This window comes from Humulus lupulus, chromosome 9 (genome assembly GCF_963169125.1).
Source record: "Humulus lupulus chromosome 9, drHumLupu1.1, whole genome shotgun sequence".
NCBI lineage: Eukaryota > Viridiplantae > Streptophyta > Magnoliopsida > Rosales > Cannabaceae > Humulus > Humulus lupulus.
The window spans coordinates 154,060,720-154,086,533 of NC_084801.1; the positions used below are offsets into that span (position 1 = coordinate 154,060,720).

The following is a 25,814-nucleotide window of genomic DNA, read 5'->3' on the forward strand; positions in this document are numbered from 1 at the left end:
TCTCTCTTATGCGTGTAGCACAGTGCCTGTGCACTGCGCCACACGTGTACCACATGCATGTGCAGGCATGTGATTTTTCCCAATTTTATTATTATTTAAATACCAAAAATCCCAAAAAATAAATTAATTGAAAATTAATTATATTTTTGTTAAATCAAATAATTAATTAATTACACATAATTAATCAATAATTATGTTTGATACATAGAAAAATATTTTACTTATCACATAAGTCCTTTTTGCCCATTTTTGTATTTGCCTTTGACAGTGATTGTTTGAGTCATTTCGGGGACCATGGACCTATAACATTAAGCTCCAATAAATTGAAACTAAATAATTAAACTCTTTAATTATAATAGTTAATTTATTAATTCTGATATTACTCCACTATAAATTCAGAATTGCACTCTTTATGTTATAGATATACTTTTACAGAAATCTTTTTCTTAAGTCGTCCATAGATATAACCATCTTGCAATAGTTCAACCCTCTAATTAATTAGTTCATAAATTAGAATGGAAGAATTACCATTTAACCTTTCTAATTTACTTCTTATTCCTTAAGTACCATTAATTCACTAGTGAATAATTAATCTATAATCTAATTATAGATTTGAGCTCAAAATCATTCAGTTCCAGAATTAACCCTTAAGGGAACTAATATACGATCCGTTAGGAAAGATTAGATTCCGTATCGTTGATACATGTTCCCAGCCATCCATGATATTAAATCTCCAAAACAAAAGTCATTAGCCTCATGCTTTGAAGAGACCTTAACGAGTGAATCAAAAGATTTAATAAACATGAACAGGAGTTCATGAACACTCAGGATTTAGGTTGATCTATAAATGATCATCTGTTATGATATGAATTACAAGTCTTTATTGTTAAATGGTTTTTGGATAAAGGCTTTAATTCATATCGGTCCATGACATATATAATCATATTATATAAAGTACATTTACCGAGATGTCTTTCCACATCAATAATCTGAATCTAGATTATTTGTATCATTATGATACTCAGTAAACCGTACTTACAACTCCAATTAAATAATACCATAACTTTAATTTGTTGTTGTTGACTATTTTTATTCATTCATGTGATCTTAATCCTCTCGTACTAATACAAGATCACACTCTCAATAATGAATATGGAATTTTCATGATATTTACAAAATTATTCAAACAATAATTTAACAATCTAAATATGACAATAATAGTGCCCATACCGTGTCCGAAAGGCCGTCTTCGGTATATCCTCATCTTTAATCCTCAGCTGGTGATAACCAGATCGAAGATCAATCTTTGAGAACACCGTCTTTCCCTGCAGTCGATCGAACAAGTCATCAATCCTTGGTAGAGGGTACTTATTATTGATAGTCAACTTGTTCAATTCTCTGTAGTCTATACACATCCTCAGAGTCCCATCTTTCTTCTTAACAAACAACACTGGAGTGCCCCATGGAGAATAACTAGGCCTGATGAATCCCAAATTCTGAAGTTCTTGCAACTGTATCTTCAATTCCTTCAACTCTGCTGGTTCCATCCTATATGGTGCCCGTGATTTTGGTTCTGTCCCCAGTGCTAACTCAATCTCAAACTGAATCTCCCTGCGCGGTGGCAACCCTGGTAGATCCTCAGGAAATACGTCTAAGAACTCACACACCAATCTGGTTTCTCCTAGCCCTGCTGGCATAACCCTGGTAGTATCCACCACACTAGCTAGAAAACCTATACATCCACCCTGTAACAAGTCTCTGGCTCTCAATACTGAAATCATGGGTACGTGGGGTCCAGACATCGTACCCACAAAGACAAAAGGACCCTCGCCCTTAGGCTTAAAAGTCACCATTTTCTTCCTGCAATCAATAGTAGCTCCATACCTGACCAACCAATCCATCCCTAAGATCATATCAAAATCCTCCATATCTAACTCAATCAGATCCACCGAAAGTTCTCTACCATCAACCATCACTGGCAGTGCCCTAAACCATCTCCTAGAAACTACTAGTTCACCTGTAGGAAATAAAGTCCCAAACCCTGCAGTCCGATATTCACTAGGTCTACACAATCTATCAATCACTTTACTAGACACAAAGGAATGTGTAGCGCCTGAGTCAATCAATACAGTAAAAGGAGAGCCAGCGCTAGAAAGATGACATGTCACTACCGAAGGACTAGCCTCGGCCTCTACCTGAGTCAAGGTGAATACTCGAGCTGGAGTCAAGCTATCCACCTTTCCTGCTTCACCTTTTTTCACTGTTGGGTAGTCTTTCCTGAGATGCCCCACTGTTCCACACACAAAGCAAGCCTTGGCCCGACACTCGCCCAGATGGCGTCTTCTACACCTCGGGCACTCCAGATAGGTCTGCCGTGCCTCGCCGTCACCCTAACGGCCACCCTGTCCACCCTGACCCCTCCTATCAGGACGAGCAGTGGTCGAACTGTCAGGAGCCTTTCTCTTGAAGTCACTGGGACCTCCGCCCCTACCTGTCCCTGAATAAGGAGGCACCACTTTGCGGCCATCACACCTCACTGCACTTTCCCTCCAAATCTTGTTCTCCGCTTCCTCGGCGGTAAGAGCTTTCTCAACAGCCTGGGCATAAGTTTTTCCTCCAGGTATCGTTGTAATTCTAACATCCCGGGCTATCATAGCATTAAGCCCCCTGATAAATCTATCTTGCCTAGCAGCATCAGTAGGCACAAGATCTGGTGCAAATTTCGCAAGTCTATCAAATTTTAGGGCATATTCAGTAACGGTCATATTGCCCTGCACCAAACCCACGAACTCATTAACTTTTGCTGCCCTGACGACAACATTGTAGTATTTCTGACTGAACAAATCTTTGAAACCTTCCCAACTCAAAGCGGTAAGATCTCTAGTCTGCGATGCCACTTCCCACCTGATGCGGGCATCCTCCCTCAACATATAAGTGGCATAGGCCACCCTATCATGCCCCTCTACTCTCATAAAATCCAGAATTGTGGTAATCATGGTTAGCCATTGCTCGACTTTCAATGGATTTGGTCCACCCGTAAAGATTGGGGGTTGCTTCTTCCTGAACCGCTCATACAACAGCTCCCATCTGTTCCTAACCTCCCTTGGCTGTACAACTAGTACCACTGCAGGTGGTACAATAGGGGCAGCACTCCCTGAAGGAGCCTGCTATCGCAAAATACGGATCTGCTCCTCTTGGCTTTGCAACCGAGCCTGCATATCGACCATAAGTTGCTGCCAGTTCTCAGGGACTGGTGGAGGAATCTGGCCTGATCATCACCCCCGGTCCCAGACCTAGTGTCGGCTAGTCGCGTAGATTTTCTTGGACGCATAGCTATTTAAATCTATTTGAAACACAAATAAAATATTATACATTCATATAATACGTCTGTCTGAGAAGTCTACCTTTTTTCTGTGTTGTTCATTAAATAATATTCATTCAACATTACATAAATAAAATTTATCCACTTTTGCAAAACTATAAATTTCAATTGTTAGTTCATTCATGGCCACAAGTGTGCATCAATTCCTATCTAGCCAAGAGGAAAGTGAGAACAATTTAAGCTTTAGTAACCGTCTTAACAAAAATTAAAAATTTCACACGAGTGTCCATAACACCAAAAAAAGGTAATTTATCCTTAAGCCTTAATAAAAACATCTTAAATTGTAAATTTATAGGTTGAATATAAGGTGCGAAGAAAGCATACTTCAAATAGCTTAAGTGGTCTTAATGTCATGTCACAACGAGAGAATTTCTTTAATGATGGTTTAGGCCTCAATAAATACCAACTTCAAAGAAAATGATTATTTTTATCCTATTAATTCTTCACAATGTTTATAACATACTCGTCATTTAAACGAGTAATGTGTATTTCTTACGAAGACGTGCAAAGAGAGAAGAAAGGCCGACTGTTTGGCTTAGTAAAAAAAATGAAGACTAAAGGAATAGTTGAGTTTGGTTGAGGGTTTTAATCAGAATCTACTTTAAACCACATAAATAGTTACCAAACCATGAGTCGAGCTTGAATTCAGTGATGTGTGTACATGCCTAGCTAGTCTACAGGAACCTTAACCTTGGCATGCTCTGATACCAAGTTGTAATGCCCTGGGTACCCCACAACAGTTACGGTGAACCGGAATTTTGACCAGCTACCCAAGTCCTTTGGTTAAAAGCGTGCATCTAAGTGTTATTAACAGGTTAAGGTGAAGAACCAATAAAAAGGAAAGGATATATTTTATTAAATACATAAAACTGTTCATGGGCCCATCAAAAACATTTACAAGTTATTTACAGCTCAAAATGGTCATTACTGTTTCAAATTTACAAACCCGCCGACCTAAGCGGCAAAAATAGGGTAAACGCCCTAGTTCCTCTAAGAACTCCTTGGCCGTGGTGGTCAAGCGACCGCATATGTACACATCACCACCTAAGCTCTCCACTCAAGGCTGAGTGAGCTTTTCTTTCCCTTTACCTGCACCACATAGCACCCATGAGCCAAGGCCCAGCAAGAAAACACAATAATGCATATAAACATTATCAACTGATTATCATTATAATCACATAGAGCTTATAGCTCTTAAACAGATGAGTGAATATCACTTGAGGTTCTGGTGAACCATAATGAGTGACTGACAAGCAAGTCACTAATTTAAACAGATGAGTGACTGCTGGGTAAGTCACTAGCTTAAACAGTTGAGTGACTGCTGGGTAAGTCACTAGCTTAAATAGATGAGAGACTGATAGGTAAGTCTCTAACTTAACAGATGAGTGACTGATGGGTAAGTCACACAAGTGCTTTTAGTTTCCATCCAACTTGAGGTCGGTCTGGCATTAACGCTCTTCTGAGTCATTTAATGCAGATGTCGATTAGATCTAATCTTTATTGGCTTGCGTTGAATACACTAAGGCCACCCTGACTTATAAGTCAGCACTATGTGACCAGTGCCCAGTACCATTGCCGAACTTGACTAATAAGTCCCAGCTTCACAATTGATACTGACACCTTTGCCAAATCTGACTAATTAGTCAGTACCATGCACAAGTGAGCAAGATTTGCTAAGCATTCAATAATCAATTCATGACCACATTTACACAATCAACATGCCTCAATAATAACCATGCATGTCACATATGGGGTTCAGTTTTCTTACCTCTGATTCGAGCGAGAAATAGAACAAGAACGACCCTTGAGAACGATCTGGATTTTAGTGCTTTATCGGTCACCTAGTCATAACCAAATATGGGACACCATCAATAAAATGATAAAAAAGGGTTCCCAAACCAAGATCTAGCCTCCAGGACATCAATCCCCCCTAATCCGGGTAGTAGGAACAATCTCGAGGCCCAAAACCAAGTTCCCGGGGCCAAAACACTCAAACGGGCTCAAACCTGTCCAAGGGCCATGACCCTAACACCTTGGGCCATGACCCCCAGCCACTCTAGGAGCAAGGGCCGCGGCGCCCAGCAAAGGCAAAATTGCTCCACCTGCTTCTTCAAGCTAGGGCCGCGGCCCCTAACCCATAGCCATCCCCAAACACGTTTTCCTTCATCCCAAACCCTCCAAAAACATACCTAAACACTTCCAAATCATCAAATCAAAGTTCCCAAGCTTCCCAGTGATCCAAAACCATCAAATCCCAAGGCTCAAATGAACCAAAAACTCAACGGTTCACAAAATCCAATTCTAAGCTTAGAAACTCTAAATACTCAAAACTTAAAACTTAGATTACTTTTGATTGGGTTGATTCTCATCAAATCCTTCAGTCAAGAAGCTTCTAATCTTTCCTAGGATCGCTATGCCTCGATCCTCGCTTGATTCCAACTCCTAGAACTCGAGATTTCTTCAAGAATGCTTGGAACGGTAAAAATGAACTAACGGGAAGAACGAGAGGTTTTCTAACGTACGTTCTATCTTAACAAGCTACTTCAAGCTTAAGTAACCTAAAATAAAACCTAGTTCTCGGGGTCCCAAAAACACCCCCGGGGAAAACTTCCAGAATTTCCTCCTGATCTCAATAACTCCCAATTTATCATCAAATAACATTCTCATAACTCAATATCCCAATAAAAGACCCCTGTTATGACAAAATTGCTAATCCATAATATAAGACCGTCTTATGCCGAATAGCTCGAATATATCTCCATAATAATGGAATCTCATTCATAAATCACAATATGCACCCAAATTAACAAATATGCCCTCAATGGGCCAAATTACAAAAACACCCTAATAATCAAATGTGGACTCACATGCATGCATATAACATCATATTATAATATGATTCACATAAACATGCATATTATCATTTAATGGCATAATTAAACAGTTATGGCCCTCTCGGCCTACTAATCCAGCCATTAAACCGCATTAGGGATTTCGGGGCATTACAGCAAGAATTTAATCTTGTCTTGCCAACGAACAAAGTTAGTCCCATCAAACCTATCAAATCTTACAAAGTCTTGAGTCATGAATTTCAAGGTCGAAAAAGAGTTAGATTCTTCCATGATTTTCTATCTCAGATTATAGAGTATCAGAGTGAGATAAAACCACCTCAATATTTAAAATCTTATCAAAAAATCGATTGACAGAGACTAAATAAAGATTGAGAAAGATTATGCAAACCAAAGTTGGTGAATGGTCTTCTTCAACCTTGATGAACCTTCAAAACCCTAGTAGAACCACCCCTGTGAGAAAATCCTTAGAACACATTGAAAAATCACAAAACCAAGGCTTATACACATTTCTTAGCGTTGTCCTAATACTCTATTCCTAGCCACCATGGATGCTTAAGGCCTTTTATAGGAATGAGGATTGAGATTGAACAAGCCTTAAACTCACAAAGTCAAGCACTTTCTTTATAAGTTCTTGGAGAAAACTTGAGATTCTTGGAGCTAGAGAGAGAGAGAGAGAGAGGGAAGAGAGAGATTGTAGAGAGTGATCAAGTCTTCAAAAACTCTATTCTGACCCTTATATAGAGTAGGCACAATCATTAGGTCTAACCAATAAGATTAGACTTGTAAAACACGTCATTTAGAGCAATTTACATAACTTTTATGTGCTCTAGTAGGCGACTTGTTGCCTACATGCAGGAGATACGTCGCCTACATGCAGGCGATGCATCACTTGCTAGGTTTCTTTTTTTTTTTTGAAACCCTATGCATCAGGCGATGCCACGCCACTTGGGTGGGGACGCATTGCCACCCTCTCTATTTTGGACACTTCCAAAGGTCCTAAAATTGCTCCAAATTCTACCAAGATTTTTGGGGACCGTTAGACACCTTCATGCATCGCTTTGGACCCAAAAGCATATTTTTAAGGTCCCTACAATTGAAGCTCAAATTTCACATTTTGACTATATGAAATTTACTAAGTGTTTATACCTATCTTGTATTTTAACACTTATATTTTTGTATTTAATCAATCATAACACATGTTTCTATCATTGCAGAAGTCCAAGATTTACATTTGACCGAGCTCAAGACCTTCTTGACACGCATAGCCCTTGAAACCTCTTGCTTCACTCTCCTCTCATATTTAATATTTTCTATTGAATATTTTTGTAATAATCTTATCTTTTAAAAAATTTACTAAATTGAAATGTCCACCTAATTGTGATCAAATTTTTTAATAAAAGAATTTTAACTTTGTTTTATTAAAACTAATATAATTTAAATAATTTATTATGTTTTTAATCATTAAAAAAAAATTTATTTTTTAAAAAAAATATGACACTATCTTTAATATTTTTATCATTACTATTATAGTTGTTTTCTCTTGAAGTTGGTTATTGGATTGACACTATGTTAAGAGTTCCATGCTTTCTTGGCTACCCAAACACAATTCGGATCCCAAACCCACATATTTTCATACCAGAATAATTTCATCTGTCTGTGATGATCCCCCAAAGTTTCCATTAAAATTGGATTGTGATTCGATGTTGCAGTTGTGAGAGTGATGACCATGTCTCTAGAGAATTATATCCACCAATTCGGCGTAGCTAGGCATCGAGCAAGCCTTGCTCTTTTCAAACTACTCAGCCCAATCGGACCTACACAACGCTTCCTCCAGGTGTATTTTGGTCCAGACGAAGGGATATCCACTAGCCCAGTACTAGCACCATTCTTCTTAAAGTCGAAGGAGTAGTATGAGGTATTACCTTGTTTGGGGTACTTTATGCATTCCGTGTCCAGAAGCATGTCGTTGAGATCTCCCATGAGTATGGTCAGGCAATCTATAATGCTCAAGAAAAAACCAATTATATTCCAAAATTTATCTCGACCAGCATACGAGGAGGCCATAAATAGCTAGAAAATACCAATTGAATTTTGTTGGATCTAACTGGATGGTTCCCATAATTATGTTATTATCCATTGAAGAGATAACAATATCCACTCCATTTTTCCAACAGATACCAAAGCCCCCTGATAATCTCACTGACACGACATAAACACAATCATAGTAATGGAACTTACTTAGTTGTTTGCAGAAAGCTTCCTTAGTGATTCTTGATTCTGAGAGCACAAGAACATCACGAATATGTGTTTTGATCAACTTTGCCAAGTCGCGAACTTTCGGGCTTCGGCAGAGGCCTCAATAGTTCCAGGCCATAGACTTCATGGCCACCTTGGAGAATTTTTCAGGGCATTCTCTAAAGCGCCAAAACAAAAAACCTTCTCCTATTGCTTGTCATTGTGACTATTACGTTCGCTCGGTTCAGCCTGTTAGATTAAAATAAATGTAGGCATATGAACAATCCTATATACATGTAGGCGGAATTAATATATAGAATGAACATATACAAAAAGAGGATCGAATATTGTATACCTCCAGCCATTGAAATTGATAACCTCGGTCTAGCTTTAGATCTACAAAAGAAAAGAAACAGAAGTTAGAACGAGTACACGGGCTTCCAAGCTCTCACTAACTCTTTTAGATGGAGTTAGTGAAAGTCAGAATGAGCAGTGAGCTTGGGGACCGGTACTCTATATTTATAGAGTGAGACCTATCATCAGAGTCTCTGCCACAGATTGAGATATTTTCTCAATCAGTTGGGATATGAAAAATTGGGTAACAACAAAATCAGATAACAAACAATGTTGACCATTAATTAGAATATTTTTTCTATAAATTAAATATTGTATTTAATATATTAAATCAATTAGTTGTAACAAATTGATTTTATATACCAAATCTAAATAAATATTCTAGCACAGCCTCCATGTGGTATTGTATGCTTGTGTCATCACCCTCTTCATCGTCACTATCCCTACGGCGAAGCTCTTGAAGGAATGCTTGGAATTCTTTGGCTTTGAGCAATTCCTCTGTCTCCTCCAAGACTTTATATTTGATTGTAGGGGTTGCCTTAGATAATTTCCTTGGTATAATCTTGGTTTTCCACTCAAATTTCCTAGCTTCTTTCTTGTGGTTGTTGATTTAGCATTTTCGTCTAATCTTTTGCGTAGGGTAATCGATGTTAGCATCCTTTTAGTCTTGGGTGTGTGTTACAATCCTAGCAAGAAAGTGAGATTTGCCAACGTCGATTCTTCCTGAGTCTCACTTAAGGCGCAATCCTTCAAATTTTGTTGGGTACGTGTAGGGGTCGTATACTACTGATTATCTTTGATTCATAGTGGTTATGTGTTAGAGAAGTCAGTTGTTTGTGGTGTTGAAATCAACAGAGCTCCCAATTTTCTCTTCCTATTACTCAGTTGAGTATGTTCAATGAGATCATCAAAGTCCATGGGAGGGTTTAGAGTTGGTTGAGTAGGCCAATATTTTGCCACCGTCTCATAGCCCAAATACAAGTGGAAGGCCTAGGCCCAACAATCCTTCGAGGGCCAAGGGATAGGAAGGGAGTTTGGGCAAAAGTAGGTTCTTAAATCCGCAGTTTGGTTTTCTTCATTGAGGGGGTGTAGAAGCTTTGTTACCTCAGTAGGCCCTTCAAGCATTTGGGATTTTCCTTTATCGAGTAGGTCTAATCTCAAACTGGAGTTCTCTTTGGATCGAGCCCTGAGGCAAGTCATATATGGAACGGTTAATTTGAATTCTTTTGACAACTTCTTTTCATGTCGTATTCTACATGCATGCAGAGTTGTATTTCCAGCACGCGTCCCATACTTTCCATTTCCATCTCCTGGTTGCCCTTGGGTCTCAACGTCCACTACATGTACCTCTCCTCTATCCAAGTTAGACGTGGATTGTACCTTCCCGGAGTTTGGTTCCCCGTTGTCGATATCCATGTTTTCCAATCCACTACCACCGCTTTGGTCGCCTAAGCTAGTGTTCTTCTTCTTTGGCGATGGAGAACCGAGAATCGACCTTTCTGAATCCTTCTTCCCGTTGGAGGGGTTTTCACATTTCGGTTGCTTGTTTCTCCTGTATTATTCTTCATTTTCACCCATTCCAAGAACCATTTAGGATTTTTCTCATGGAAAAGAGATTTTTGATAATTGTTAGCTTTAATGCAATCACCAAACAAGGAGAAGCTTTCCCCTGCAGTGTTTTGGATTATAGTAGGTGGCCTGAAGCAGTGCTTATGCTCATGACCCATAATGCCACACTTGTAGCAAACTCTTGGGAGCTTTACATATTTGTATTGGATCCACATGGGTAGAAGGTTTTGCCATCTGATGGGGTATAGTAAGGTAAGTGGCTTGTTGATATCAACAAAAGCGTGGAATCGAAGGGCCCCAATCCTATTTTCCTAAGGCTCACTCCAAGGTCTCATAGTTATCTGCTGCTTTAGCCGCCAGCTTATGGAGGTTTGGCTCATTCCAGTAACCTATTGGAATATTTTGAATGTGAATCCATATCAGAGTGGTGTTGAACTCGACCTCTGAGTACCTCTGTTCAATAGGCCAAGGTTAGATGACTAGCAAGGCTCCCCCTACAGAACATGGTCTGCCATCAAGAACCCATTGTGCATCTTGAACATTTTTAAATTGAAAAATATGAAGACCATTTTCTAGTGCGTTCCATTTCCATCCTTGAATCATTGCCCGTGCGATGTTGAGTGATCCCTTCATGATCGTGCGTGTAACCTCGTTCTTGAGAGCATCCTCTCGAGTAGCAAACCGTTATAGGCTAGGCTATGATCCGAAGGGGTCAGTTCGATTTCCATATTGTCCATATCCAGTTGTAGAGCATCATCAAACCATTCTGAAAGTTCAAGAGCTACGATAGCTTCATTCAACATATTTGCCATTGGTGTAAGCACCGAGAATATCAAATCTTCTCACTCTTGGAGTTCCCCAAGACCTCCTTATGATGGTGTTGCCACCGAGAATACCGAATTTTCTCATTGGATTAAATTTTCTTGTTACTAAAAGTAAGATTTTGTAGTAGTAATATTTTTAAAATAAAAAAACTTTAAACCCGACAAAACTAGTAAAAATTAATTATTTTTGAAATATATTTTTTATTTTATTAGAAAAATAAAATGAAAGAGAAAAGGAAATTTTATATAAATAAAACCATGCTCACTTTAAAATCGACCAGTGTCACATATATTACGAAAGAAAAATGTTTCTCTCCATCTTAAACAAATTTAAAATCTTACTTTCTCAAAATATATATATATCTTCTACATAATAAGTGTGTAGATAACGAAATTTTTTTGTTTTAACATTTTTTTTATTTTTTTAATGTTAATTTTAACGGAATATTTTTATATTTAATAGAATATTCTTATATTTAATGGTATTTTGTAAACACTTAAACTTAAATAAAATAAAATAAATAATTAAAAAAAATTAAAATATGATATTTTGAGATATTTTACAACGATAATTATTTAAAAATAATAAAAACATACGTTTTATAACTTAAATAAAATTTAATTAAACTTAAACTCACTTATTAGAATAATATCATATTAAACATATAATATAATCTACCTTCAATTAGCAACAAATTACTTTTTTTTTTTAAAAACTAGCATGAAACTTAAATTTAAAACCTATGTATAATATTTAATATTACATCAAACCACTACAAGAATGAAGGCTATTAGCGGCGAAAGTATTAGCGGCGGACCAAGTCTGCCTGTATTGTACAGTATATAGCGACGGACTTGGGGATCCGCCGCTAATAATAAGTGAGTATTTAAAAATATATCAAAAAATATATTAGCGGCGGAGCGTCCGCCGCTAATATACTAAATTAAAAGCCCCGGAAAAGTTTTTAAGTTTTATTAGCGGCGAGCAATTACCTGTATTAGAGGCGGACAACTCGCCGCTAATAGGATTAGCGGCAGGAATTCACCTTTATTAACGGCGGGCTACCCGCCGCTAATGAATATGTAGAGGTTAAAAACTGCACCGCACCTTTCTTCTTCGCGTCCGCTCTCTTCTCCCGTCTTGTCTTCTCCGTCTTCTCTTCTGCACAGCACCTTTCGATTGCACAACTTCTCCGTCTTCTCTTCTCCATCTTCTCCGCACCTTTCGACTGCACAGCTTCTCCATTCCATAGGTTTGTTCGTCTTCTCCGTCTTCTCTTAGAGTGGTTTTGTTATCAATGACAAAAGAGTCACTAATATATATATATCTTAGGGTGGTTTCTATTGCGTGCCGAGTATATATTATTATTATTATTATTATTATTCTATTTCCTAAGGTAGTGAAAATTGAGAACTAGTAGGCAATTATAATTGTTCATGCATCAAAAATATATTGTGGTTAGACTAATAAAAAAAGAACCCAAACCAGCAGTGATTTTTTCATTTCTGTTGATATGTATGATGATATTTTTCTGATTCTTTGAGTCATGTAGCATAATTGGTTTTAAGCTATTCAAAGATTTATTTTGAGTTTAGGAGAACCCTTGGCAAGCAAATAGATTTAGAGATGTACTGAGTCAAACTAAAGAATATATATGTGTGTTCATGTTCTGCACTTCGAGTTACTGATTTTCTTATTCCCAATGTATCTTGAAATAAGAAATCAGTGGCATAAATAACTTTGGTTTTGGCGGTGACTTTTGTGATTAGTCTTGGCGGCTGTCATTTTCGGATTACACTTGGTATCATTTTCAGAGGTATTTTTTTATGATATATGTTGATATCGATATTTTGGACTACTGTCATTGATGTATTTTGATTTTAGATTTTATATTTGGTACTTTGTTCCTGAATTGTTGTTACTTGTTAGTATTTTTTAATGATGAATCTGTCATTTTGCATTATGTGGACAATTCTCTGTTTTGGCTTTGTGTTCCTAGTCTCTGTTTATTTGGAGTAGTTTTTTTAATGTTGATAATGCTCTCTGTTTGTTTGGAATTATTGAAAATTTAGAAGGCTTCTTTACAAAAACATTGTCACATATTTCTAAAACATTTTTTTTAATTTGGTATTTTATTTACCACATTTTAAGATCGAAAACAAAATTATGTCACATTTCTTGTGGTTAATGTTTAAAGTCCATCATTATTTTTTTAAAAAAAACTTTTTGCTTTTGAAATAAAAACTTTAGCAAAAAGACTAATATTTGGGAGGATTGACACAAAGATTTTAGATTTTGTCCCCTACTACCTGAAAAAAAAACTCTTGCATTGAACATGTTTCACAAAAATAAAACAATAATTAATTTTTAAAATTATTATAATTATAATTTGTAAAAATAGAACAAAAAAAGTAATTAGTTGTTAATTAGAAGTTAATTTATTTTCTCTGTCCCGGTATACTTGTGATTGATGGTTGTTGACTACAACCATCAATTACAGGGATATCGGCACAGAAATGATAAGTTTAAAATATTATTAATAAAATAATGAATGATAAAGATTAATCAAATTTATCTAATTATTTAAAAAAAAATTAGTCTAAAAGTCAAATAATAATTCATTTGTAAAATTATTATTATTATTACAAATTAAAAAAATTATGAATAAATAATTATATAAATAATAATTTATTTTTAATTATTTTTTATTAATTTAATTAATTAAATAATAAAATTTTGATATAATATTATCAAATTAAATAATTTAATTTAATTTGTTTATTGAATAACATTATCTAATATTAAATTGTTATAAATTACATGAATATAGAAATTGATAATTATATTTAATAAAAGTTTTAAAAATTAAGAATAAATAATGAATTAGTTTAGGAAAACTTATTAATTTGTTTATAAATAACATTATCTAATAAAACATCATAAAATAACATAAGATATTATAATATTGCATAAGATTTCAAAAATGATAACAAATTTCCTTTGTTATCCATTCCTATTCACATTACTAAAACTCACACTCTTATAACACTTTAGATGACGATTGACAAGACTTGGACAACATTGAGAAATCGTGGTTGTCAAGAATATTGGAATGGTTTGCAAGCTTTTTTGAGGATGGCTTCGGAAGATAAAGATTCTAATGGAAGAATTAGGTGCCCGTGTGTGAGATGCAATAATAAAAGATTTGAATCTTTGGATGTAGTTCGGGCACACGTATTCGATAGGGGTTTTCATCAAGCTTATGATAAGTGGATTTTTCATGGTGAGGTGGAAGAAATTGTTGTTAATGAGGTGGTTGATGAGAATGAAGACGATGAGATGATTCACGTTGTGGAAGACGTCCTTTTACCGACAAACTGAGGAAGTAGAAAGGGATCCCGGTGGGAGTCAGTATTATGACGAGTTATTTGAAGAGATTGAAGCAGAGTTGTATCCTGGATGTGATTGGATTTCATCCCTAAACTTTTTAGCAAAGTTAATGCATCTAAAAGTTAGAGGGAAGGTGCCTAACAACATATTTGATGAATTGTTGAAGTTGTTAAAGCTTGCATTTCCTAAGGAAAACAAAATCCCCGAATCGTATTACGAGGTGAAAAAGAGATTGAAAAAATTAGGGTTGGGATACGAGTCCATTCATGTGTGTCAGTATGATTGCTCCTTATTTTACAATGAGCATGCATCTAAAGAGACATGCCCAGTATGCGGAAGTAGTAGATGGATTACTTCCGAAATGACGAAAGGAAAAAAAGTGCCAAAAAAGGTGATGCGTTACTTTCCCTTGACACCTCGATTGAAAAGATTATACAGTTCAAGGATTACAGCGAAACACATGATATGGCATCACGCCGGGAAATCAAAAGTGAAGGGGTGATGCGACACCCAGTGGACGGCTCTGCGTGGAAGGACTTTGATGCCAAGCATTCTGATTTTTCAAGGGATCCCAGAAATGTTCGTCTGGGCTTAGCTGCTGGTGGATTTAATCCATTTGGCAACATGAACCTTGCATACAGCATGCGGGTTGTGGTGTTGGCAAACTATAATCCGCCACCTTGGTTGTGTATGAAAGACAATTATTTCATATTGACCCTCCTTATTCCTGGGCCAAAATCACCAGGTAAGGAGATGGATGTATTTCTGAGACCATTGGTGGATGAGTTGAAGGATCTGTGGGTTAACGGAGTTGACACAAGAGATAGTACGACCAACAGGATGTTCAAGATGCGGGCAGCCCTTTTGTGGATAGTGAACGATTTTCCAGCTCGCAGTAGTTTGTCTGGATGGAGTGGTCAGGGATACAAAGCTTGTCCTACGTGTAATGAAGACACAACTTCCATCCGAGTGATCGGTAAGACATCTTATGTTGGTCACAGAAGATTCTTCCCAAGTACTCATCGAATGAGAAGAGACACCGAGTTCGATGGAGAAGTTGAGAGAAGACATCCTCTGAGACGGTTTACTTGTGAGGATATACTATAACAAGTTAATGCTCTTGCAGCGCAAGTTCCAGGGAAACATGTCCAGTTTGGGGGTGTGAAACATAAAAGAGGTGTAGATGAAGGTAATTAGAGGAAAAAAAAGTATCTTTTTCGAGCTTGAGTATTGGTGTACAAACAAATTAAAACACAATATAGATGTCATGCATGTTGAGAAGAATGTGTGTGATAGTCTCCTTGGCACCATCTTAGACAATGATAAATCTAAGGACACCACTAATGCAAGGCATGATTTGAAAAAGATGGGTGTGAGAGAATCATTGTGGATTTATGAAGATGAGAACGGGAAGTTGATGAAGCCGCACGCGCCTTATGTGTTAACTCTGGTGCATAGACAACAGTTTTGTCAGTTTATAAAAGGAGTTAGATTTCCAGATGGCTTCTGTTCAAATTTAAAGAAGAAAGTGTCTGAGAATGATACAAATATTCTTGGGTTGAAGTCACACGATTGTCATGTGATAATGCAATGATTACTTTCTCTCGGTGTTCGAAAGTTTCTTCCAAAATCTATATCGACCACTATTACAGAATTGTGCAATTTCTTCAGACAAATATGTTCGAGGACTTTAAATGTCAAAGATATGGAGGAAGCCTAAAATGATCTTATTCAAATATTATGCAAGATAGAGTTGATTTTTCCTTCAGCTTTTTTTGACATAATGATTCATTTGGTATTACATTTGCTAGAAGAAGCTATATTGGGTGGCCCGGTATTTATGAGGTGGATGTATCATTTTGAAAGGTACATGAAAAAATTGAAGAATTACGTGGGAAATAAAGCTCTCCCTGAAGGGTCGATTGCCGAAGGCTATGTTGCAGATGAGGCTTTGACCTTTTGCTCAATGTATTTTAAAGACATTGAAACAAGATTTAACCGTCTTGATCGAAATGAATATGCAACTTATATCCCACGAAACCTTACAGTTTTCCAATCTCAATGTCGTCCACTCACAAAGGGAACTTTGAAGCCTCTCAATCATAACACTCATGAAATAGCTAAGTGGTTCTGATTAGTGCTCAAAAATATCATTTTATTAGTCTTAAAAGTGTAAAATTAATCAAGTTTTAATTAATATTTTCATGGATTTATTGTCATATATTTTATATTTGAAAATATTAATTTTAATTTAATTTGTGTTTAATTTTCAGGAAATAAAATGTATTTTGACACAAAGCAAAAGAAAGAAAGAAGGGTTTTTCGTCTGAAGCATTTCTCTCTCAGCTTCTGGCTGGCGCAATGGAAAAGGGGGTTCAAGGGAAGGCGAAAACTCAGGGGAAGAAGAAGAAAAAGAAAGGACCATCTTCTTCTGATGGTGTTCGGAAAACCAGATCCATGACAGAACTTTTGGGTGTGGAACCGATTGAATTTGAGAATGACGATTATCACGGTGATGAGCTCGATACCCAGGTAGATGAGCAAGAAATTGTATCTCTGAAATCTACTCTGCTGCACTTACAGCGATAGGAGGACATTTGGAAAACCTTCTCTCGATTTATCCAAGCTTCTCAAATTTGTTCACAAGAAATTGCAGAAGGTAAGCAATCTTCTCCTCCGATATTACGTTCTGATCATATTGTTCAGAATCTGAGTTCAAAATTTGCAAGTGAATTGGGGAAAGGGACTGTGATTGATGATGTTAAGATTGAGCTGGAAGATATTGAAGATGAAGTTCAATTCTGGAACTCATCTATAGTCTGCTATGTACTAGGTGCTAACCCTCCAATCTCTGTTTTAGAGGGTTTTGCCAAACGAATGTGGAAGTCTAAAGTAGATAAAGTGGGAATTCTCTCTCCTGGTGTGTTTATCATCCGGTTTGATTCTGTACAAGACAGGGATGAAGTTCTTGATGGTGGATATATTTTTTTTGACAATAAGCCTGTTATTCTTAAGCCATGGGATGCTGTTACAGACTTTAGGAAAGAAGATGTGGCATAAATTCCTACTTGGATTAACCTTTCTGGACTTGAATTGAAGTATTGGGGGAAGAATTCTTTATTCAAAATTGTGAGCCAACTAGGGAAGCCAATTAAAGTTTATGAGGTTACCAAAAACAGGGAGAGGCTAAATTATCCACGGATATTGATTGAAGTTACTTTATCACAGGAGTTTCCGTATGATATTTCTTTTATAAATGAGTTTGGTCAGAGGGTGATAATCGATGTTCACTTTGAATGGAAGCCGGTGGTTTGTGGTCATTGTAAGGGCTTTGGGCATACTACTGAAATGTGTAGGAAGAAGGTTGGCCAGAAAAAAAAATGGGTGATAAAAAAGGATAACAATGTGAAGAACACAGTTTCAGAAGTTCAACAGGAGGCTTTGATTGATGAAGATGGTTTTCAGAGAGTGCTAAGAAGTGGCAAGCGGACTATAACTGTGTCTCAACCCACTGTAGTAGCTAACAGTTTCAGGTTTTGAATAATACAAATGGAGAGAGTTCTCAAGTTGAGCTGGAAAAGGTTAACACAGAGGGAGGGGGAGATCCTCCTCTTTCTAATGGATAGGATTCTAAGTTGGAATGCCAGGGGGATTAATAATCCAAAGAAACAATTTGAAGTTAAGAAATTCTTTTCTTCAAAATGAGTTGGATTGATTGGTCTCCTTGAGACGAAGGTCAAGGTGGAACATTTGGGTGCCTTGTACCTTCCCATGTTTGATGGGTGGTGCTTCACGTCTAATAATGCTTGGTATAGTGGTGGGAGAATAATAGTTAGTTGGAATTCTATTATGTTTGACGTTAGTGTCCGATTTTGCTCTAGTCAAATGACTCATTTGCTTGTGAGACCCATGCATGCTACTTTGAGTTTTTACGTTACTTTTGTCTACGGTTTCAATGAAGAAGAGAGGCGAAAAGGTTTGTGGGATGATATGTTGCATATTTCGGCATGAATGAAAGATCCTTGGATAGTCATGGGAGATTTTAATGATATTCTTACTAAAGAGGAAAGGATTGGAATGCGTGTGAAATATAAAAAATCTGAGGCTTTCCGGAATTGTGTTGCTGTTTGTCAATTAGAAGATGTGAAGTTTCGTGGAAATTTTTTCACATGGAATAATAAACAGCAAGGGGATGATCGTATTTACTCAAAGATAGACCGAGTCCTAGCAAATCAATTGTGGTTAGATAAGTATACTGAGGCAGAGGTAAACTTTTTGACTGAAGATTTGTTTGATCTTAGTCCAGCTCTTTTATCTGTGTATCAAGAAACTAATTTTGGCAAGAAACCTTTTAAATACTTTCGTATGTGGAAGGCTGCTCCAGATTTTGCCCAAAAGCTTCTCACTACTTGGAATATCAGCACTAATGGGACAGCTATGTATAAGTTAGTTTCCAAGTTGCGAAAGGTTAAGCCGGTACTTAAGGAGCTTAATAAAGAGGGATTTGCAGATATTCAGGTGGCAGACTTACAGAAGAAGAAACTTTTAGCTGAATGTCAGCTGGAACTTCAGCAAGACCCTCTAAATAAAGAGTTGATTCTGCAAGAAAAAATGGCTAGAGACTAGTACATTATGACTCATAAAGCTTATTGTTCTTTCCTTCACCAAAAGGCTAGAGTGCATTTGTTGAAAGAGGGTGATGAAAACTCAACTTTCTTTCATGCAAGTATTCGAGCCAGGCATACTCAAAACAGAATATATTCGATCATAGATGAGAAGGGAACTTGGCATGAACAGCCAGATAAGGTCACTGAAGCCTTTTTACAGATTTATACTACTTTACTGGGTTCTAAAATGGCTGATAGAGGACATGTTATACAAATAGTTGTAGAAGAGGGTGCTCTTGTCTCTGAAGAACAAGGCTCAATGCTGATGGCTAACTATACGAATGATGAAGTAAAGTAAGCTATTTTTTCTATCCCTGGAAGTAAAGCACCTGGTCTTGATGGTTTCTCGAGCTATTTTTTTCAGGATAATTGGGATATTGTCGACAATGAGGTTTGTGATGTTGTTTTGTCTTTCTTACATTCGGGTAGTCTTTTGAAAGAGCTTAACTCTACAGTGCTCACTTTGGTCCCTAAGAGTAAGTGTCCGAATGTTGTGAGTGATTATCAGCCAATCGCTTGTTGCAACGTAATCTACAAGGCAGCAACAAAAATGATATGCTCAAGACTTCGTCTGATACTTCCTTCTCTGATTGCACAAAATCAAGATGGCTTCGTTGAAGGGCGTTTTATAGCCCACAATATTATGATGTGCCAAGACTTAGTGAGACATTATGGGAGGAAAAATGCAAAGCCAAATTGCATGATTAAACTTGATCTCCGGAAAGCTTATGACACATTAGAATGGGATTTTTTTGGAAGAATTGCTAGCTGCCTATAAATTCCCAATGAAGTTCATTCAATTGGTAATGTAATGTGCTACAACTCCCAAGTTTTCGCTTATGTTTAATGGTGTTCTTCATGGGTTTTTTGCTGCCGGAAGAGGGCTGCGACAGGGAGACCCAGTGTCCCCGCTGCTTTTTGTTTTGGGAATGGAGTATTTGTCTAGAATTATGAAGAAACTAGGACAAAAGGAGGACTTTAAATTCCATGAACGGTGTAAAGCTCTTCAACTCAATCATTTGAGTTTTGCAGATGATGTTCTTCTGTTTTGTCATGGTGATTTTAGGTCAATATACTATATGTTGCAAGGGCTGAAGCTCTTCTCTCAAACTTCAGGTATTCACCCAAATGAAGCTAAATCAGAGGTTTATTGCTGTGGTATGACTGAGGTTGAAGTGCAAAAGATTCTTGAGGCTTCTGGTTTTAGCAGGGGTTCTTTACCATTCAAGTACCTGGGAATTCCAATTTGTGCCAAAAGGATTTCTGCTAAGGAGTGTGAGGTTTTACTAGAAAAAATGGTGTTGCGAATTAGGACCTGGAGCTCTCGCAATCTGTCTTATGCAGGGAGAATATTCTTGATCAATTCTGTTTTAATCTCTATACACTCTTATTGGTCACAAATTATGATCATTCCTAAACAGGTGTTAAAGCGAATAAACTCCATATGCAGAGATTTTTTATGGAAAGGTCAGGCTCATTTTGTTGGAGCTGGGAATGTGGCTTGGGAGTTTGCTTGTAGGCCGAAGAGAGAAGGGGGTCTTGGATTTCGAGATCTGTTTCAATGGAACATTGCAGCTCTTGGGAAATACATTTGGGTTGTTGCAACCAAAAAGGATAATCTTTGGGTAAAGTGGGTTCATAATGTATACATTAGGAATGAAGATTGGTGGGCTCATAGAGCCCCTCCACAGAGTAGTTGGTATTGGAAAAAAATAGTAGCAGTTAAGGATCGATTCAAGCCTCTCATTGATATTTCTAGATTCATACATGAAGAGTATACCATTAAAAAGGGTCATCATCTGCTATGTCCTACTTATAGCCGCACCCATTGGTGCTCTGCAGTTTGGGGAAGGCTAAATATTCCCAAACACAGTGTCATCATGTGGCTGGCCTTTCTTGACAAACTAAAAACTAAGCAAAGACTGTTGTCTTTCCATATCGTGATCAACTCTACTTGCTTATTCTGTGATGTTCATGAAGAAAGTATATCACACCTTTTCTTTAAATGCCATCTCAGTAAAAGGTGTATTCAGAAGGTAAAAGAAAAGCTAGGATGGTGGGCAACATTTGAAGATTTGAGTAGCCATGTGAGATGGATCTCTCGTGTTCATTTAAGTAAGTTCCGAAAGCTAGTTTATGCAGCTTTTGTTGCTGGAGTGGTTTATCATATTTGGACAACAAGGAATGAAGCTTTTTGGCTGTTCAAGGTGAGAAGGGTAGACTTAATTGTAAATAATATTATAAGTGATGTCAAAAATAGAGTTCAAGGTGTTATGCCTAAAAGAGTTAGTAGTATTGACATAGATTGGTTTAAATCTTTGTAAAGGTTTTACTCTGGTTGTATAGATATGAATTCTCTCAGGCCTATTTTAGGTGCTGCTAGGTGTAATGTTTGACAATTTTAGTATAAATGAACTTGCTGATTTACCAAAAAAAAAAAAAAAAAGAAAGAAGAAAGAAAGAATTAAAATTGAAGAAATCATGAAGAAAATGACATTTTTGAAGATGGAATGGCCCAAAATTAAGCCCAAACAGCCAAAGCCCAAGCCAACATCTGCTCCCCCCCCCCCCCCCTCGCTGCCACGTGGCAGCTTTCCATTCGCCCAACTGAGCCAAGCTGAGCCCGACCGAGCCAAGCCGAGCCTGACCATGCCTGCCACGACTGACGCCTCCAGCCGCGCAGTCCAACCCGAGCACGCCACCTGTCCCCTGTCGTCAGCCTCTATCCCCCACGTGCCCAACCACAGCCTGCCGAAGCCCCCACGCGCCAACAGCTGTCCCCACGCCGCTTGACGCACAGCCTGCTGAGCAATCAGATTCTGCCACGTCGCCTTGCTGTCTCCCACTCCACCAGCAGCATTTTTCCTTAGCCAATCTGAGGCCGACACATGTCCCACTTGTTCCTTTTTCCATCAAATTTTGAAGCCACTTTCTCCACTACCTAATGCACGTAAATACACATTTTGGGTCTAATTTTCACTATAAATAAAGGACTAAATGTAGGGAAAAAATCATTAAATAGTGGAATTAAGTGTGGAGAGTATAGTGAGAGAGAAAATCATTTTTGTTCTTATTTTTCTTTCATTTCTTTTACATTACTTTGAGTGAAAACAATGCCTATTTTGGGCTAAATTCTCTTGTGGAAAAGCTAGAATGAAGTTCATGTTTCACATTATATTTTTAATATATTGATTCTTTATTTTGTTCTTCATTTCTATATATTTGTTACAATTAAATTTATTTTCTTCTAATTTTTATTCTAAATTTGTTAGTGTCTTTTACATAAGTTTAGTCATGCTCTTCTTATGTAATTTAGGCTTTTAATTTAATTTAGGATATTTGTTATATTATATATTTTTTACTGCATTCTGCCATTGGTATTTTGTCGTTCTAAGGTATATAATATGATAGGTGTTTAAAATTAGAAGTTAGTATAATTTAATTAAAGAACATATTTTAAGGTGAGCTTTATTATATATGTTTTCCAACTATAATTAATGGTGTAGAATTATAGTTGAGTAGAATGAATCAATTTTATTAAAATATATATATGTTTGCATGAATGAAACTTATGCCTTCCATATTTTCTTTCTGATTCTAATTCCTTGATTTTATTCATTTAATGTTTATATTCTTGTTCAAAGTTACATTATTTCAAAGTTTATTATTTCTGATTTACTAATCTTTCTTTTTACTTGTATTTTACCTCTCTGTGGATACGACATAGCCCGATTACTACTACGACCGCTTAGGAGTTATTGGGCGATATCAATTTTTAAATCATAAAATTTTTTAAAAAAAAGTATTGAGAACATTTGTGTAATTGTGGAAATTAGTAAAAACCAAACTTTTTTTGTCTTAGAAAAATTGGTTCTTAAATAAGGTCTGTGTTAGCGTTACCCTCCAATCTTTTCTAAGAACCTTGGGGAATTCTAGAAAAGCTCTTGGGCCTAAAGTGGTACCTTGGCAGCCTTCCCAATTGGCCTGGGAACATTTTTGGTGTATACTTATTACATTATTACACATTTACGCTTATAATACTTACCAAAAAAATATATTTATGCCACGAAACAGAGACGCACTAGGGAGATTTGTGAGACAACAAGTAGAAACTTTAGAAAACTCTCCTAGTTCGTCGTTTTCTTCCATTCGTTCAAAAACTCCTGATTCACCAAGACTTCCAGAACCACCCACGATGGCTCATCAAGATGAAGTCCAACCAAGAATGCTACATGAATATTTACATCCTACGCGTACAGCCACACCTTCATGCATAATGTATCCCAACAATATGCCGAATTTCGATTTCAAACCCGGCATTATTAACCTCTTACCAACCTTTCATGGGTTGGAAAATGAGAGTCCGTACGTGCATATACGGTAATTCGAAGAGGTGGTGGCTACATTCAACAACCGAGCTGATGTCACCAACATTGTGAGATTGAAATTTTTTCCTTTCTCCCTCAAAGACAAAGCAAAAAGCTGGTTGTATTCCTTAAGGCCTAGATCTATCGGAACATGGGACGAAATGAAAAAAGCATTCTTTGCCAAATATTTCCCGCCCCATAAGACTAGCAGCCTTAAGAGGCGAATCTCTACCTTCATCCAGAAAGACCATGAAACTTTCCATCAGGTCTGGGAGAGGTTTAGAGATTTGATAAATCAATGCCCACATCATGGATACGAAAGCTGGCGTCTGATCAGCTATTTCTATGACGGTCTCACAACCGGACAAAGAAAATTTGTACAAATGATGTGCAATGGCGAATTCCTTCAAAAAGATCTTGATGAAGCTTTCAAGTACCTCGACGATCTTGCTGAAAAGTCCTATACATGGAATGGACCGAGTCCTATGGACAAGCCACGATCAACTGGAATCTACCAATTGAAGGAAGATGACAACATCAAAAGCCAAATTGAATCATTAAGACAACAATTCGAGGCTTTCAAATCTCAAGAAGGTAGAGGAATCCATATGGCTGCAAAGGTAGAGACACGAGATCCATGCTTCATATGTGGAGGGACGGAACATCAACCGCAAGAGTGCCCAACTCTTGGTGAGTTAAGAGGAGGAAATGAGGAACAATGCAATGCTTTAGGGGATTACAAGAAGCCTTATAACCCTTTCTCAAACACTTACATTCCTGGTTGGCGCAACCATCCAAATTTCAGCTGGAAGGATTCAAACCAAGCAGCTGGGAGCCAATGGAGGTCTGAGCAACAACAACCGCCAAAAGCATACGTTGCTCCTCAAAATATCACGCAGTCAAGTAATTCTCTAGAGAATACTTTGCTGATGCTTGCGCAAACTCAAATAGCCTCAACTCAAGAGCTCAAATCTTGTTTCACACAAATGGTAGAGGAAATGAAGGACATGAAAATCCAAATGACAAAGCTAAACACTACTTTGGCGATTCAAGAGCATGAGTGTAACGACACGAATTTGCTAATAGGGCTTAGGGCCTTGATTAGTGTGCCTGGAGGGCAATAAATGATTTAATATGTTAATATGTGAATTTATGCGAATATATGATAATGCTGCATGTTTAGTTGAGTTAAATGTGTATGTGGGCCCCGTTTGGATATTAGGGGTATAAATGTGATAAATGCGATATATATGTGATATATCTGTGCAGCACGATCCGAGACAGTCCTGGGGAGCGGTTAGCCAGAAAGTCACAACAGGGTTGAGAATCCGACTCGGGGCGAGTCGAGGGGTAATTTGGGCATTAGTTATTATATGGGGTTATCAGGTTGTGAAAATAGATATTTGGAGATATATTTGAGGATAGAATGTCTAGGAGGGAATATTGGGGAAATTTACCATTTTTCCCTCGGGGATGTTTTGGTACTGCGAGCCTTGAGGTAACCTTGAAGCTAATAAAACAAAACTTGGAATAGTTTAGAACACATAGAAACCGACCCATATCTTTCCCTCATCACTTGGTTTTCTTCTCTTCATCTTCCTCTAAGGCTTAGCAAGGAAAACTTGGGGAAATCAACTTGAAGCTAAGGAATTGCAGCTGGGGATTTAGGGGAGCTTGAAGCTTGGAGCATAGGGAGCTGGTTCTGAGGTTCAATCCAGCAAGGGTAAGCTTTAATTATAAAGATTATGTTTAGAACTGCTGATGGTTATTAGAGATTGCATGTTAGCTAAGTTTGGGATGTTCTTGATTGCTTGGTTGAGTTTTGAAGCTGGTTCTTGATAGGTTTTGATGTTGAGAGTGTGTTAGAACTTTTGTGGTGATAATTTGGGACTGTTAGTTAAGTTTTGGGTGAATTGATTTGAGGAAAAACACAAAAAAATAATGAAGATTTCTGGGTTGGAGGCTAGGGCCGCGGCCCTAGGAGGGGCATGCCGCGGCCCGTGTGCGCGCGCGGCCATGGGAGGCCAAGATGTTCGATGCGCGCCGTGGCGCTTGGCCAAGCACGCCACAGCCCGTGTGTGCTTCAGGGAGGTGCTAGCCTCTGTTTCGAGGCTAGCCGCGGCGCTTGTGGGTAGGGTCGCGACTCTTAGTACCAATTTGTGTTTTTAAGGGT

At 37.6% G+C, this 25,814-nt stretch overlaps 1 protein-coding gene and 1 non-coding gene across 2 annotated transcripts; one reads left to right on the forward strand and one right to left on the reverse strand.

The window, feature by feature from the left end:
* The first annotated feature begins 19,239 nt into the window (after positions 1 to 19,239).
* On the forward strand, positions 19,240 to 20,052 carry LOC133800198 (uncharacterized). Its single transcript, XM_062238150.1, has 2 exons — positions 19,240 to 19,563; positions 19,639 to 20,052. The coding sequence occupies exons 1-2, from the start codon at positions 19,240 to 19,242 to the stop codon at positions 20,050 to 20,052; spliced, it is 738 nt and encodes a 245-aa protein (XP_062094134.1).
* Positions 20,053 to 23,850: 3,798 nt separating this feature from the next.
* Positions 23,851 to 23,957, reverse strand: LOC133802748 (small nucleolar RNA R71). The gene has a single exon (XR_009877496.1). It is a non-coding gene; the product is annotated as a small nucleolar RNA R71 (small nucleolar RNA).
* Between the last annotated feature and the right edge of the window lie 1,857 nt (positions 23,958 to 25,814).